A 17,748-nucleotide genomic window follows, 5' to 3' on the forward strand; every position below is an offset into this window, starting at 1 on the left:
TGTTATAGTATCTTTTTCACCACATTACAAACTGAGGCTGCTTTAAAACGTACTAAAGTCTATCTGGCTGACTTTGGCTAAAATGATAGTTCAAGTTTTTTTTCACACAATTTGGTCTCACGCTTGTTAGCTTTTACCTTGCTAGCTAGCTAACACTTCACTTGATTTTGGGTAAGCAATCCATTTATGTGAAAACAAATTTGCTCCAACTTCCATATTCTATGTTCTCTCAGCTTCCGTCTGCTCCAACGTCTCACTCTTCCTTCTTGCTCGCTTCTATAAGCTGCAGTTCATCATCAGTATATTCAGCTTCAAAAGTATTAGGTTGTAAATCCTGGTTTGTTAAAAAATAGTCATCTTCTAAGTCTGTTACCAAGTCTGTCATGACTAGAACACACATGCCTTTGTTTCTAGAAGTAAGAACACACAAGTTGCCAGAAGTCAGAAGTGCCTTGCTACGGAAACAGAAATCGATGCGCATAACAAATCAGTCCCGGTAATGATTAAAATGACCAAAATACAATAAATATTGTACATATTACATATTGTTATGAAGGTGTATGTACCTACATGATACATATATATATATAGGGACGGCGTGGCGCAGTGGGAGAGTGGCCGTGCGCAACCCGAGCGTCCCTGGTTCAATTCCCACCTAGTACCAACCTCGTCACGTCCGTTGTGTCCTGAGCAAGACACTTCACCCTTGCTCCTGATGGGTGCTGGTTGGCGCCTTGCATGGCAGCTCCCTCCATCAGTGTGTGAATGTGTGTGTGAATGGGTAAATGTGGAAGTAGTGTCAACGCGCTTTGAGTACCTTGAAGGTAGAAAAGCGCTATACAAGTACAACCCATTTATATATATATATATGCAGTGTGTGTGTATATATAGACACTGCATATATAAATGTATATATATGTAAAAAATATATATATGTATATATAAATAAATACATATATATATGTATATATAAATACATATATATGTATATATACATAAATATATATATGCATATATATGTATTTATCTATATATACATATTTATATATATACATTTTTATATGCATATATATATGTATACATACATATGTATATGTATATATATACATATATATATATATGTATTTATTTATTTATATATACATATATATTTTTTATATCTATACATTTATATATGCAGTGTGTATATAAAATGATGGAGGGTTTTGAAGTTGTTTTGGAGACTTTGAAGGCTACAAAAGTGACTCTCATTATTTGCAACTTGCAAGCGTTTATTATCATTTTCAAAATCGTTAAAAAAATGTTTTTGTTTTTATCTCTCATAAAGATTGCAAACGATAGGAAACATTCCAAAAAAAGTGCAATCCCCCTTTATGTGCAGCTGCAGCCATCTGAAGTTAATTTAAAAAAAAATACATCAGGAGGTTGCCTACAGCCACAGCAGTTAATGGCAATGTTTATTTTTAAACGGTGCACCACTTAGTAGTTATTTACGTCTGCAGACCGTGCACCTGGAAGCAGCTGGAGCTTTTACTGTAACTTTTATTTGCTGACTTTTCTTCATACAGCACTGAGTGTGGAAGTAGTAGTGTACTTGAGTAGTTCAACACCAGTCCATGGTCTTCATACAGGACTGAGTGTGGAAGTTGTAGTGTACTTGAGGAGTTCAACACCAGTCCACGGTCTTCATACAGGACTGAGTGTGGAAGTTGTAGTGTACTTGATGAGTTCAACACCAGTCCATGGTCTTCATACAGGACTGAGTGTGGAAGTTGTAGTGTACTGGAGTAGTTCAACACCAGTCCATGGTCTTCATACAGGACTGAGTGTGGAAGTAGTAGTGTACTTGAGTAGTTCAACACCAGTCCATGGTCTTCATACAGGACTGAGTGTGGAAGTTGTAGTGTACTTGAGGAGTTCAACACCAGTCCACGGTCTTCATACAGGACTGAGTGTAACTCGTTAGAAGAATAATAAACTATTGCCACTCATTAGACGGTGCAAGGTGATTGGCTGTGAGAGTGAAGGTCATGTGATCAAGATGGCAGCCATGAGGCTTAATGGCAGTGATGAACTAAGGTGTTAACGAGGTCACAGAAGAAGGTGGACATTGAGCTCGCCATCTGTTGTCTTTCTCTCCCTCTGATGCTCTGCCTTATGTCCAACATTCTCTTCTGCCCTCCTAGTGAGTCAGTGTGAGCCAGCTGGAAGATGGTGATGAAGAGGAGGAGGAGGATGACGACGCTCATGCTGATGGTACTCGGCCACCTCGCCAGCGCTTTGGAGGTCCCGCTCGACCGTAAGACCCAAATACACACCAAGTGTCATTAGTGTGAATCAATCATGTAATACCCCTCCTGGACACTTCACACGGCTGGATTAAATATGTCTTTTTAAGAAGATGTCGACCAAATACATTGAAATAAATACACATATACAAAGAATATATACAATAATACACATAAATAATGCATGCAGATAAAATACAACTACATTTAAATAATACATAAAACTGAATAACACCCAAAATAAACTACAGTAAAACAAAGCATTTAATCTATTTATCATTTTAAATTGTGAGTGAAATTGTTTTTTTTTTCATTTATTTTTTTAATTTGTTTTATTTATTTATTTAATTATTTATTTGTTTTGTGAGTGTAATTGAATGAAAACATAAATACAAGTACAGTACATACAGATACAGTCAATACTAATTGAATAAAATATTGCATATAATGACATTGCATGCATCACATGACCTGACACTACAGGAAATGTAATTGGCTTAAAAATAGAATAAAACTGCATGAACTACAAAAATACTTGAATGACCAACTATTTTACATCACTAAAAATGATGAGATACTTCACTCAGAAATAATCCACCTTTATGTCATTGACAATATGATATTAATTGTGCAGACTAATATATTGTGCTGAAAATGTTAATTTTTGTGAAGGAACTTTCCTGAAGGAATAAATAAAGTACTATCTATTGATTAATGATAATAATAATACAATGTAATAATGATCATATATTATACGGTGCTTTCCTGACCACTTGATATCATGTCAGGTTTTTACAATTCTATTTGATCAAAAATCTAAAATATGGCAATACTGGATTACAAATGTTTTATTATTATAATCATTATTTGCAATAAAACTCAATCTTTTCATATTTAATGTTCCAGATTTAAGTATTCATCAAGTACCACCATCATGACATTAAAAACAGTAGTGTAGTAGACCTAAGTATTCATTAAGTATCACCATAATGACAACATTAAATACAGTAGTGTAGTAGACCTAAGTATTCATTAAGTACCACCATTCTGACAGCATTAAATACAGTAGTGTAGTAGACCTAAGTATTCATTGAGTATCACCATAATGACAACATTAAATACAGTACTGTAGTAGACCTAAGTATTCATTAAGTGCCACCATCATGACAACATTAAATACAGTAGTGTAGTAGACCTAAGTATTCATTGAGTACCACCATCATGACAACATTAAATACAGTAGTGTAGTAGACCTAAATATTCATTAAGTACCACCATCATGACAACATTAAATACAGTAGTGTAGTAGACCTAAGTATTCATTAAGTACCACCATCATGACAACATTAAATACAGTAGTGTAGTAGACCTAAGTATTCATTAAGTACCACCTTCATGACAACATTAAATACAGTAGTGTAGTAGACCTAAGTATTCATTAAGTATCACCATCATGACAACATTAAATACAGTAGTGTAGTAGACCTAAGTATTCATTAAGTACCACCATCATGACAACATTAAATACAGTAGTGTAGTAGACCTAAGTATTCATTAAGTACCACCGCCATGACAACATTAAATACAGTAGTGTAGTAGACCTAAGTATTCATCAAGTACCACCATCATGACAACATTAAATACAGTAGTGTAGCAGACCTAAGTATTCATTAAGTACCACCATCATGACAACATTAAATACAGTAGTGTAGTAGACCTAAGTATTCATTAAGTACCACCATCATGACAACATTAAATACAGTAGTGTAGTAGACCTAAGTATTCATTAAGTACCACCATCATGACAACATTAAATACAGTAGTGTAGTAGACCTAAGTATTCATTAAGTATCACCATCATGACAACATTAAATACAGTAGTGTAGTAGACCTAAGTATTCATTAAGTACCACCATCATGACAACATTAAATACAGTAGTGTAGTAGACCTAAGTATTCATTAAGTACCACCATCATGACAACATTAAATACAGTAGTGTAGTAGACCTAAGTATTCATTAAGTACCACCATCATGACAACATTAAATACAGTAGTGTAGTAGACCTAAGTATTCATTAAGTACCACCATCATGACAACAAATACAGTAGTGTAGTAGACCTAAGTATTCATTAAGTACCACCACCATGACAACATTAAATACAGTAGTGTAGTAGACCTAAGTATTCATTAAGTACCACCATCATGACAACATTAAATACAGTAGTGTAGTAGACCTAAGTATTCATCAAGTACCACCATCATGACAACATTAAATACAGTAGTGTAGTAGACCTAAGTATTCATTAAGTACCACCATCATGACAACATTAAATACAGTAGTGTAGTAGACCTAAGTATTCATTAAGTACCACCATCATGACAACATTAAATACAGTAGTGTAGTAGACCTAAATATTCATTAAGTACCACCATCATGACAACATTAAATACAGTAGTGTAGTAGACCTAAGTATTCATTAAGTATCACCATAATGACAACATTAAATACAGTAGTGTAGTAGACCTAAGTATTCATTAAGTACCACCTTCATGACAACATTAAATACAGTAGTGTAGTAGACCTAAGTATTCATTAAGTACCACCATCATGACAACATTAAATACAGTAGTGTAGTAGACCTAAGTATTCATTAAGTACCACCATCATGACAACATTAAATACAGTAGTGTAGTAGACCTAAGTATTCATTAAGTACCACCATCATGACAACATTAAATGCAGTAGTGTAGTAGACCTAAGTATTCATTAAGTACCACCATCATGACAACATTAAATACAGTAAATGATAAATGGGTTGTACTTGTATAGCGCTTTTCTACCTTCAAGGTACTCAAAGCGCTTTGAGTAGTGTAGTAGACCTAAGTATTCATTAAGTACCACCATCATGACAACATTAAATACAGTAGTGTAGTAGACCTAAGTATTCATTAAGTACCACCATCATGACAACATTAAATACAGTAGTGTAGTAGACCTAAGTATTCATTAAGTACCACCATCATGACAACATTAAATACAGTAGTGTAGTAGACCTAAGTATTCATTAAGTACCACCATCATGACAACATTAAATACAGTAGTGTAATAGACCTAAGTATTCATTAAGTACCACCATCATGAGAACATTAAATACAGTAGTGTAGTAGACCTAAGTATTCATTAAGTACCACCATCATGAGAACATTAAATACAGTAGTGTAGTAGACCTAAGTATTCATTAATTATTCATTAAGTACTGAATCTGCACTTTTAAAGGTTTTTAATGACTTGCTTTTAATGTCTGATTCTGGCAGCTCTGCCATTTTAGTGCTTTTAGATCTTACAGCTGCCTTTGACACAGTCGACCACACAATTCTTTTAGACCGCCTGAGAGACTGTGTGGGTGTCAGGGGGACTGCGTTAGAGTGGTTCAGATCTTACCTGTCTGAGAGGTCCTTCTCTGTCAGGCTGGGGGACGCCACCTCCTCTTCTGCCCCGCTTTACTGTGGTGTCCCCCAAGGATCTATTTTAGGCCCCATCCTGTTCGCTCTTTATCTCCTCCCTCTTGGAGATATTTTTCAGAAACATGGAGTGTTTTATCACTTGTATGCAGATGACTGCCAAATTTATATGCCGATTTCAAAAAGCCACGGCCCCCTGACACCCCTTCTTAACTGTCTATGTGACGTCAAGGCTTGGTTAGCCCAGAATTTTTTAATAATGAATGAGGGAAAAACGGAAATTTTAGTTTTTGGTCCGGCCCTCACTGACTTGGGACCATTGCAAAATTATGTGTGTCCCAAAGTCACCAGCCTTGGCGTCACTATAGACAGCCATTTTAAACTAGACAAACAAGTCAATGGCGTTTTAAAATCGTGTTTTTATCACCTTCGTCTTTTAGTAAAGGTTAAACCGTTTTTATCTTTTAAGCTTTTTGAACAAGTCGTGCATGCTTTTATTTCAAGTGGCCTGGACTACTGCAATGCACTTTATGCTGGCATTAGCCAAAAAGCTCTCTCCCGGTTGCAGTTAGTCCAGAACGCGGCAGCACGACTTTTAACAGGGGCCAGGAAACGCCAGCATATAACCCCAATTCTTCAGAGTTTGCACTGGCTCCCTGTTCATTTTAGAATTGATTTTAAAACATTGCTGTTAGTTTTTAAATCTTTACATGGACTGGCACCTCAGTATATCTCGGACCTCATCCAAATTTACATCCCTGCGCGCGCTCTGAGGTCCGAAAGCCAGCTCCAGCTCGTGGTGCCTAAGACCAGACTTAAGACCAGGGGAGACAGGGCCTTCTCTGTGGTCTGCCCTAAGCTCTGGAACACTCTGCCGCTCCATGTTCAAACTGCTTCCACAGTGGAGTGTTTTAAGTCTCGTCTTAAGACCAACTTTTATTCTTTGGCTTTTAACACTACGTGAGTTGTGTGGTCCTCTGTTCTCTGTTGTCCTCTGTGTTTTTTATACACTTTTATTTTTATTTTAATGTTTTAATTGATTTTACCCTTTAAAATAGTTTTTAATCATATTTTTTTTTTTTTAAATTTTATTGGTTTTATTTTTATTCATTTTTTGTTTTATTCAGTAATTGGTGGAGCATAATATTGTTTTTAACATGGCTGTGCAGCACTTCGGAAACGTTATTGTTGTTTAAATGTGCTATATAAATAAAGTGGATTGGATTGGATTGGATTAAGTACCACCATCATGACAACATTAAATACAGTAGTGTAGTAGACCTAAGTATTCATTAAGTACCACCATCATGACAACATTAAATACAGTAGTGTAGTAGACCTAAGTATTCATTAAGTACCACCATCATGACAACATTAAATACAGTAGTGTAGTAGACCTAAATATTCATTAAGTACCACCATCATGACAACATTAAATACAGTAGTGTAGTAGACCTAAGTATTCATTAAGTACCACCATCATGACAACATTAAATACAGTAGTGTAGTAGACCTAAGTATTCATTAAGTACAACCATCATGACAACATTAAATACAGTAGTGTAGTAGACCTAAGTATTCATTAAGTATCACCATAATGACAACATTAAATACAATAGTGTAGTAGACCTAAGTATTCATTAAGTACCACCATCATGACAACATTAAATACAGTAGTGTAGTAGACCTAAGTATTCATTAAGTATCACCATAATGACAACATTAAATACAGTAGTGTAGTAGACCTAAGTATTCATTAAGTACCACCATTCTGACAGCATTAAATACAGTAGTGTAGTAGACCTAAGTATTCATTAAGTATCACCATAATGACAACATTAAATACAGTAGTGTAGTAGACCTAAGTATTCATTAAGTACCAGCATCATGTCAACATTAAATGCAGTAGTATTGAAGTGATTTTCTGGTGTAGCACTAGGTGTAGCCCCAGTATGTTCTATAATGAATGTGCTAGTGTGCATGTTGCTGCAGTCATCACAAAGTTTGCAACTAACAAATGATTCTCTTTATTGTGACATTTTTGCTGGTTCTTTGTGGGAACAGTTCTGGACAAATGTAAGTGTCAAAGGAGTGTGACGCCATGGCCTGGTTTTGTTGTGCTCTGAGGATGACTTGGACTTGTTGTTGTGTTTACATGTAGATGTAGATGATCTTCTAGTCCGCCTTGCATGCTTCATGGCTGTGTGGCCTCCATGCTTGCAAGTCTGCATGCTGCTGCACCACACTTGTGTGGGTTCAAGCCTCTCAACACCATCCTCTGTCTGATGTCTTCTAGTGCCGCAGCCCCCCACCATCACCCAGCAGTCCCCCAAAGATTACATAATCGACCCCCGGGAGAGCATCCTCATCCACTGTGAGGCCAAAGGGAAACCTCATCCCAGGTACATGAAAACACCTTCCTCACAATAATAATACAATGTAAACACTCACCACTATTTAGCCCGTGCTAACTCATTTAGCCCCAGCTAACTATACAACTGGCAGTGATGGGCAGTAACTAGCTACACGTAGCTAAGCTATGTAGCTTCATCACATTTTACAGTAGCATGGGGGTAGCTTAGCTACATTTAAGGGAGAGTAACGTGTAGCTTAGTTACATTTAAGGGAGAGTAATTTGTAGCTTAATTACATTTAATGGAGAGTAACTTGTAGCTTAGTTACATTTAATGCAAAGTAACTTGTAGCTTAGTTAAATTTAATGGAGGGTAACTTGTAGCTTAGTTACATTTAAGGGAGAGTAATGTGTAGCTTAGTTACATTTAATGGAGAGTAACTTGTAGCTTAGTTACATTTAATGCAAAGTAACTTGTAGCTTAGTTACATTTAATGGAGAGTAACTTGTAGCTTAGTTACATTTAATGCAAAGTAACTTATAGCTTAGTTAAATTTAATGGAGGGTAACTTGTAGCTTAGTTACATTTAAGGGAGAGTAATTTGTAGCTTAGTTACATTTAATGGAGAGTAACTTGTAGCTTAGTTAAATTTAATGCAAAGTAACTTGTAGCTTAGTTACATTTAATGGAGAGTAACGTGTAGCTTAGCTACTTTAAATGGAGAGTAACTTGTAGCTTAGCTACATTTAATGGAGAGTAACTTGTAACTTAAATACATTTAATAGAGAGTAACTTGTAGCTTAGTTACATTTAATGGAGAGTAACTTGTAGCTTAGTTACATTTAAAGGAGAGTAACTTGTAACTTAGTTACATTTAATGGAGAGTAACTTGTAGCTTAGCTACATGTAATGGAGAGTAACTTGTAGTTTAGTTACATTTAATGGAGAGTAACTTGTAGCTTAGTTACATTTAATGCAAAGTAACTTGTAGCTTAGTTACATTTAAAGGAGGGTAACTTGTAGCTTGGTTACATTTAATGTAGAGTAACTTGTAGCTTAGTTACATTTGATGGAGAGTAACTTGTAGCTTAGTTACATTTAATGCAGAGTAACTTGTAGCTTAACTACCTTTAATGGAGAGTAACTTGTAGCTTAGCTACTTTTAATGGAGAGTAACTTGTAGCTTAGCTACATTTAATGGAGAGTAACTTGTAGCTTAGCTACATTTAATGGAGAGTAACTTGTAGTTTACTTACATTTAATGGAGAGTAACTTGTAGCTTAACTACATTTAATGGAGAGTTACTTGTAGCTTAGTTACTTTTCATGCAAAGTAACTTGTAGCTTAGTTACATTTAAAAGAGAGTAACTTGTAGCTTGGTTACATTTAATTGGAGAGTAACTTGTAGCTTAGTTACATTTAATTGGAGAGTAACTTGTAGCTTAGTTACATTTAATGGAGAGTAACTTGTAGCTTAGTTACATTTAATGCAGAGTAACTGGTGGCTTAACTACATTTAATGGAGAGTAACTTGTAGCTTAGCTACTTTTAATGGAGAGTAACTTGTAGCTTAGCTACATTTAATGGAGAGTAACTTGTAGCTTAGCTACTTAAAATGGAGGGTAACTTGTAGCCTAACTATATTTAATGGAGAGTAACTTGTAGCTTAGCTACTTTTAATGGAGAGTAACTTGTAGCTTAACTACATTTAATGTAGAGTAACTTGTAGCTTAGTTACATTTAATGCAAAGTAACTTGTAGCTTAGTTACATTTAAAAGAGAGTAACTTGTAGCTTGGTTACATTTAATTGGAGAGTAACTTGTAGCTTAGTTACATTTAATGGAGAGTAACTTGTAGCTTAGTTACATTTAATGCAGAGTAACTTGTGGCTTAACTACATTTAATGGAGAGTAACTTGTAGCTTAGCTACTTTTAATGGAGAGTAACTTGTAGCTTAGCTACATTTAATGGAGAGTAACTTGTAGCTTAGCTACTTTAAATGGAGAGTAACTTGTAGCTTAACTATATTTAATGCAGAGTAACTTGTAGCTTAGCTACTTTTAATGCAGAGTAACTTGTAGCTTAGTTACATTTAATGGAGAGTAACTTGTAGCTTAGCTACATGTAATGGAGAGTAACTTGTAGTTTAGTTACATTTAATGGAGAGTAACTTGTAGCTTAGTTACATTTAATGCAAAGTAACTTGTAGCTTAGTTACATTTAAAGGAGAGTAATTTGTAGCTTGGTTACATTTAATGTAGAGTAACTTGTAGCTTAGTTACATTTAATGGAGAGTAACTTGTAGCTTAGTTACATTTAATGCAGAGTAACTTGTAGCTTAACTACCTTTAATGGAGAGTAACTTGTAGCTTAGCTACTTTTAATGGAGAGTAACTTGTAGCTTAGCTGCTACATTTAATGGAGAGTAACTTGTTGCTTAGCTACATTTAATGGAGAGTAACGTGTAGCTTAACTATATTTAATGGAGAGTAACTTGTAGCTTAGCTACTTTTAATGGAGAGTAACTTTTAGCTTAGCTACATTTAATGGAGAGTAACTTGTAGCTTAACTACATTTAATAGGGAGTAACTTGTAGCTTAGCTACTTTTAATGGAGAGTAACGTGTAGCTTAGTTACTTTTAATGGAGAGTAACTTGTAGCTTAGTTACATTTAATGCAGAGTAACTTGTAGTTTAGTTACATTTAATGGAGAGTAACTTGTAGCTTAGTTAAATTTTTTGGAGAGTAACTTGTAGCTTAGTTACATTTAATGGAGAGTAACTTGTAGCTTAGCTACTTTTAATGGAGAGTAACTTGTAGTTTACTTACATTTAATGGAGAGTAACTTGTAGCTTAACTACTTTTAATGGAGAGTAACTTGTAGCTTAGCTACTTTTAATGGAGAGTAATTTGTAGCGTAGTTACTTTTATTGGAGAGTAACTTGTAGCTTAGTTACATTTAATGCAAAGTAACGTGTAACTTAGTTACAATTAAAGGAGAGTAACTTGTAGCTTGGTTACGTTTAATGGAGAGTAACTTGTAGCTTAGTTACATTTAATGGAGAGTGACTTGTAGCTTAGTTACATTTAATGCAGAGTAACTTGTAGCTTAGTTACATTTAATGGAGAGTAAATTGTAGCTTAGATACATTTAATGGAGAGTAACCTGTATCTTAGCTACATGTAATGGAGAGTAACTTGTAGTTTAGTTACATTTAATGGAGTGTAACTTGTAGCTTAGTTACATTTAATGCAGAGTAACTTGTAGCTTAGTTACATTTAATGGAGAGTAAATTGTAGCTTAGCTACATGTAATGGAGAGTAACTTGTAGTTTAGTTACATTTAATGGAGAGTAACTTGTAGCTTAGTTACATTTAATGCAGAGTAACTTGTGGCTTAACTACATTTAATGGAGAGTAACTTGTAGCTTAGCTACTTTTAATGGAGAGTAACTTGTAGCTTAGCTACATTTAATGGAGAGTAACTTGTAGCTTAGCTACTTTAAATGGAGAGTAACTTGTAGCTTAACTATATTTAATGCAGAGTAACTTGTAGCTTAGCTACTTTTAATGCAGAGTAACTTGTAGCTTAGTTACATTTAATGGAGAGTAACTTGTAGCTTAGCTACATGTAATGGAGAGTAACTTGTAGTTTAGTTACATTTAATGGAGAGTAACTTGTAGCTTAGTTACATTTAATGCAAAGTAACTTGTAGCTTAGTTACATTTAAAGGAGAGTAATTTGTAGCTTGGTTACATTTAATGTAGAGTAACTTGTAGCTTAGTTACATTTAATGGAGAGTAACTTGTAGCTTAGTTACATTTAATGCAGAGTAACTTGTAGCTTAACTACCTTTAATGGAGAGTAACTTGTAGCTTAGCTACTTTTAATGGAGAGTAACTTGTAGCTTAGCTACATTTAATGGAGAGTAACTTGTTGCTTAGCTACATTTAACGGAGAGTAACTTGTAGCTTAACTATATTTAATGGAGAGTAACTTGTAGCTTAGCTACTTTTAATGGAGAGTAACTTTTAGCTTAGCTACATTTAATGGAGAGTAACTTGTAGCTTAACTACATTTAATAGGGAGTAACTTGTAGCTTAGCTACTTTTAATGGAGAGTAACGTGTAGCTTAGTTACTTTTAATGGAGAGTAACTTGTAGCTTAGTTACATTTAATGCAGAGTAACTTGTAGTTTAGTTACATTTAATGGAGAGTAACTTGTAGCTTAGTTAAATTTTTTGGAGAGTAACTTGTAGCTTAGTTACATTTAATGGAGAGTAACTTGTAGCTTAGCTACTTTTAATGGAGAGTAACTTGTAGTTTACTTACATTTAATGGAGAGTAACTTGTAGCTTAACTACTTTTAATGGAGAGTAACTTGTAGCTTAGCTACTTTTAATGGAGAGTAATTTGTAGCGTAGTTACTTTTATTGGAGAGTAACTTGTAGCTTAGTTACATTTAATGCAAAGTAACGTGTAACTTAGTTACAATTAAAGGAGAGTAACTTGTAGCTTGGTTACGTTTAATGGAGAGTAACTTGTAGCTTAGTTACATTTACTGGAGAGTGACTTGTAGCTTAGTTACATTTAATGCAGAGTAACTTGTAGCTTAGTTACATTTAATGGAGAGTAAATTGTAGCTTAGTTACATTTAATGGAGAGTAACCTGTATCTTAGCTACATGTAATGGAGAGTAACTTGTAGTTTAGTTACATTTAATGGAGTGTAACTTGTAGCTTAGTTACATTTAATGCAGAGTAACTTGTAGCTTAGTTACATTTAATGGAGAGTAGATTGTAGCTTAGCTACATGTAATGGAGAGTAACTTGTAGTTTAGTTACATTTAATGGAGAGTAACTTGTAGCTTAGTTACATTTAATGCAGAGTAACTTGTGGCTTAACTACATTTAATGGAGAGTAACTTGTAGCTTAGCTACTTTTAATGGAGAGTAACTTGTAGCTTAGCTACATTTAATGGAGAGTAACTTGTAGCTTAGCTACTTTAAATGGAGAGTAACTTGTAGCTTAACTATATTTAATGCAGAGTAACTTGTAGCTTAGCTACTTTTAATGCAGAGTAACTTGTAGCTTAGTTACATTTAATGGAGAGTAACTTGTAGCTTAGCTACATGTAATGGAGAGTAACTTGTAGTTTAGTTACATTTAATGGAGAGTAACTTGTAGCTTAGTTACATTTAATGCAAAGTAACTTGTAGCTTAGTTACATTTAAAGGAGAGTAATTTGTAGCTTGGTTACATTTAATGTAGAGTAACTTGTAGCTTAGTTACATTTAATGGAGAGTAACTTGTAGCTTAGTTACATTTAATGCAGAGTAACTTGTAGCTTAACTACCTTTAATGGAGAGTAACTTGTAGCTTAGCTACTTTTAATGGAGAGTAACTTGTAGCTTAGCTACATTTAATGGAGAGTAACTTGTAGCTTAACTACATTTAATAGGGAGTAACTTGTAGCTTAGCTACTTTTAATGGAGAGTAACGTGTAGCTTAGTTACTTTAAAATGGAGAGTAACTTGTAGCTTAGTTACATTTAATGCAGAGTAACTTGTAGTTTAGTTACATTTAATGGAGAGTAACTTGTAGCTTAGTTAAATTTTTTGGAGAGTAACTTGTAGCTTAGTTACATTTAATGGAGAGTAACTTGTAGCTTAGCTACTTTTAATGGAGAGTAACTTGTAGTTTACTTACATTTAATGGAGAGTAACTTGTAGCTTAACTACTTTTAATGGAGAGTAACTTGTAGCTTAGCTACTTTTAATGGAGAGTAATTTGTAGCTTAGTTACTTTTATTGGAGAGTAACTTGTAGCTTAGTTACATTTAATGCAAAGTAACGTGTAACTTAGTTACAATTAAAGGAGAGTAACTTGTAGCTTGGTTACGTTTAATGGAGAGTAACTTGTAGCTTAGTTACATTTAATGGAGAGTGACTTGTAGCTTAGTTACATTTAATGCAGAGTAACTTGTAGCTTAGTTACATTTAATGGAGAGTAAATTGTAGCTTAGTTACATTTAATGGAGAGTAACCTGTATCTTAGCTACATGTAATGGAGAGTAACTTGTAGTTTAGTTACATTTAATGGAGTGTAACTTGTAGCTTAGTTACATTTAATGCAGAGTAACTTGTAGCTTAGTTACATTTAATGGAGAGTAAATTGTAGCTTAGCTACATGTAATGGAGAGTAACTTGTAGTTTAGTTACATTTAATGGAGAGTAACTTGTAGCTTAGTTACATTTAATGCAGAGTAACTTGTAGCTTAGTTACATTTAATGGAGAGTAAATTGTAGCTAAGTTACATGTATTGGAGAGTAACTTGTAGCTTAGTTGCATTTAATGGAGAGTAACTTGTAGCTTAGTTACATTTAATGCACAGTAACTTGTAGCTTAGTTACATTCAATGGAGAGTAACTTGTAGCTTAGTTACATTTATTGGAGAGTAACTTGTAGCTTAGTTGCATTTAATGGAGAGTAACTTGTAGCTTAGTTACATTTAATGCAGAGTAACTTGTAGCTTAGTTACATTTAATGCAGAGTAACTTGTAGCTTAGTTACATTTAATGGAGAGTAACTTGTAGCTTAGTTACATTTAATGCAAAGCAACTTGTAGCTTAGTTACAATTAAAGGAGAGTAACTTGTAGCTTGGTTACATTTAATGGAGAATAACTTGTAGTTTAGTTACATTTAATGCAAAGTAACTTGTAGCTTAGTTACATTTGATGGAGAGTAAATTGTAGCTTAGTTACATTTATTGGAGAGTAACTTGTAGCTTAGTTGCATTTGATGGAGAGTAAATTGTAGCTTAGTTACATTTATTGGAGAGTAACTTGTAGCTTAGTTGCATTTAATGGTGAGTAACTTGTAGCTTAGTTGCATTTAATGCAGAGTAACTTGTAGCTTAGTTACATTTAATGGAGAGTAACTTGTAGCTTAGTTACATTTATTGGAGAGTAACTTGTACCTTACTTACATTTAATAGAGAGTAACTTGTAGATGAGTTACATTTTATGGAGAGTAGATTGTAACTTAGTTACATTTAATGCAGAGTAACTTGTAACTTAGTTACATTTAATGGAGAGTAACCTGTAGCTTGGTTATATTTAAAGGAGAGTAACTTGTAGCTTAGTTACATTTAATGGAGAGTAACTTGTAGCTTAGCTACTTTTAATGGAGAGTAACTTGTAGTTTACTTACATTTAATGGAGAGTAACTTGTAGCTTAACTACTTTTAATGGAGAGTAACTTGTAGCTTAGCTACTTTTAATGGAGAGTAACTAGTAGCTTAGTTACATTTAATGCAGAGTAACTTGTAGTTTAGTTATATTTAATGGAGAGTAATTTGTAGATTAGTTACTTTTATTGGAGAGTAACTTGTAGCTTAGTTACATTTAATGCAAAGTAACGTGTAACTTAGTTACAATTAAAGGAGAGTAACTTGTAGCTTGGTTACGTTTAATGGAGAGTAACTTGTAGCTTAGTTACATTTAATGGAGAGTGACTTGTAGCTTAGTTACATTTAATGCAGAGTAACTTGTAGCTTAGTTACATTTAATGGAGAGTAACTTGTAGCTTAGTTACATTTAATGAAGAGTAACTTGTAGCTTAGTTACATTTAAAGGAGAGTAACTTGTAGCTGAGCTCACTAAATTTTGCAAGTAGTTGCCATGACTATTAGAGGGTGTTTTGCTGGTGATGTGCAGAGGTAAATATGATGAGGGGAGAGTGATATGATGAGGTCATTGCTGCTTAACTGTGCCATGACTCCACATGTGGGTGGTGTTAAGAGTAGGCGTCAGTAGAAGAAGGTCAAGGTTCTATTCCGGCCTCCTCCACAGTTTCTCCTGGACCAGAAATGGCAGCCACTTTGACGTGGATGAGCACCCCAACGTCCAGATGAGGAGGCAGTCAGGCACGCTGGTGGTGGACATCAGCAGGGAGCAGGCAGAGAGCTTCGAGGGGCAGTACCAGTGCACTGCCAGGAACAAGCATGGCACGGCTCTGTCCAACAACATTGTGGTGCGGCAGCCCAGTGAGTGTCTTTTCTTCAAGTCCACTTTTCCCTCTTAAGAGCGCTCCTGAAAGCTAACGGCTCGCACTGAGAAGGCCGCATGAAACACTAGCAGCAGTTTTCCCTCTCTACTTCTCCAACTATACAATTACCTCGCCTCGACAGCCCTTTTAGTTCCACACGCCTCATGTGTCATTGTGGAGAAGACATTTACTGTGCATGTGTGCCTTTTCAACAATGCAGGGTCGCCTCTTTGGTCCAAGGAGAAGATCAAGCCTATCATCATCCAGGAGGGCGTGGCCTTGGTGTTGCCATGTCGACCCCCTGCTGGCTTTCCTCCTCCCGTCGTCTTCTGGATGGACAACAGTAAGCTCGTTTACACACACTTGGAAAATATCAGTACACACACACACATATATATATATATATATATATATATATATATATATATATATATATATATATATATATATATATATGTATATATATATATATATATATATATATATATATATATATATATATATATATATATATATATATATATATGTATATATATATATATATATATATATATATATATATGTATATATATATATATGTATATATATATATATATATATATATATATATATATGTATATATATATATATATATATATACACAGTATATAGGTAGCTGAGCTGCCACCTTATCGTGGTAGAGGAGTTTGCGTGTCCCAATGATCCTAGGAGCTATGTTGTCCGGGGGCTTTATGCCCCCTGGTAGTGTCTCCCAAGGCAAACAGGTTCTAGGTGAGGGATCAGACAAAGAGCAGCTCGAAGACCTCTATGAAGAAGATAAAACATGGACCCAGATTTCCCTCGCCCGGACGCGGGTCACCGGGGCCCCCCTCTGGAGCCAGGCCCGGAGGTGGGGCACGATGGCGAGCGCCTGGTGGCCGGGCCTGTTCCCATGGGGCCCGGCCGGGCACAGCCCGAAGAGGCAACGTGGGTCACCCCTCCAATGGGCTCACCACCCATAGCAGGGGCCATAGAGGTCGGGTGCAATGTGAGCTGGGCGGCACCCGAAGGCAGGGCACTTGGCGGTCCGATCCTCTGCTACAGAAGCTAGCTCTTGGGACGTGGAACGTCACCTCACTGGGGGGGAAAGAGCCTGAGCTAGTGCGCGAAGTGGAGAAGTTCCGGCTGGATATAGTCGGACTCACTTCGACGCACAGCAAGGGCTCTGGAACCACTTCTCTCGAGAGGGACTGGACCCTCTTCCACTCTGGCGTTGCCGACAGTGAGAGGCGACGGGCTGGGGTGGCAATTCTGGTTTCCCCCCGGCTTAAAGCCTGCACGTTGGAGTTCAACCCAGTGGACGAAAGGGTAGCCTCCCCCCGCCTTCAGGTGGGGGGACGGGTCCTGACTGTTGTTTGTGCTTATGCACCAAACAGCAGTTCAGAGTACCCACCCTTTTTGGGAGCACTCGAGGGAGTACTGGAAAGTGCTCCCCCGGGTGATTCCCTTGTCCTACTGGGGGACCTCAACGCTCACGTTGGCAACGACAGTGAAACCTGGAGAGGCGTGATTGGGAAGAATGGCCGCCCGGATCTGAACCAGAGTGGTGTT

At 35.8% G+C, this 17,748-nt stretch overlaps 1 protein-coding gene across 13 annotated transcripts in view; it reads left to right on the plus strand.

The window, feature by feature from the left end:
* Positions 1–17,748, plus strand: part of LOC133563096 (neuronal cell adhesion molecule-like) — a 186,042-nt gene that overhangs the window by 111,149 nt on the left and 57,145 nt on the right. For all 13 annotated transcript variants that reach the window (XM_061917033.1, XM_061917032.1, XM_061917040.1 and 10 more), the window contains 4 exons: positions 2,187–2,299; positions 8,049–8,154; positions 15,963–16,156; positions 16,379–16,501. In XM_061917033.1, the coding sequence (XP_061773017.1) occupies positions 2,212–2,299; positions 8,049–8,154; positions 15,963–16,156; positions 16,379–16,501 (511 nt within the window). In that variant the 5' untranslated portion in view covers positions 2,187–2,211. The remainder of the gene's footprint in view (positions 1–2,186; positions 2,300–8,048; positions 8,155–15,962; positions 16,157–16,378; positions 16,502–17,748) is intronic.

This window comes from Nerophis ophidion, linkage group LG12 (assembly GCF_033978795.1).
Source record: "Nerophis ophidion isolate RoL-2023_Sa linkage group LG12, RoL_Noph_v1.0, whole genome shotgun sequence".
NCBI classification, from domain to species: Eukaryota; Metazoa; Chordata; class Actinopteri; order Syngnathiformes; family Syngnathidae; genus Nerophis; species Nerophis ophidion.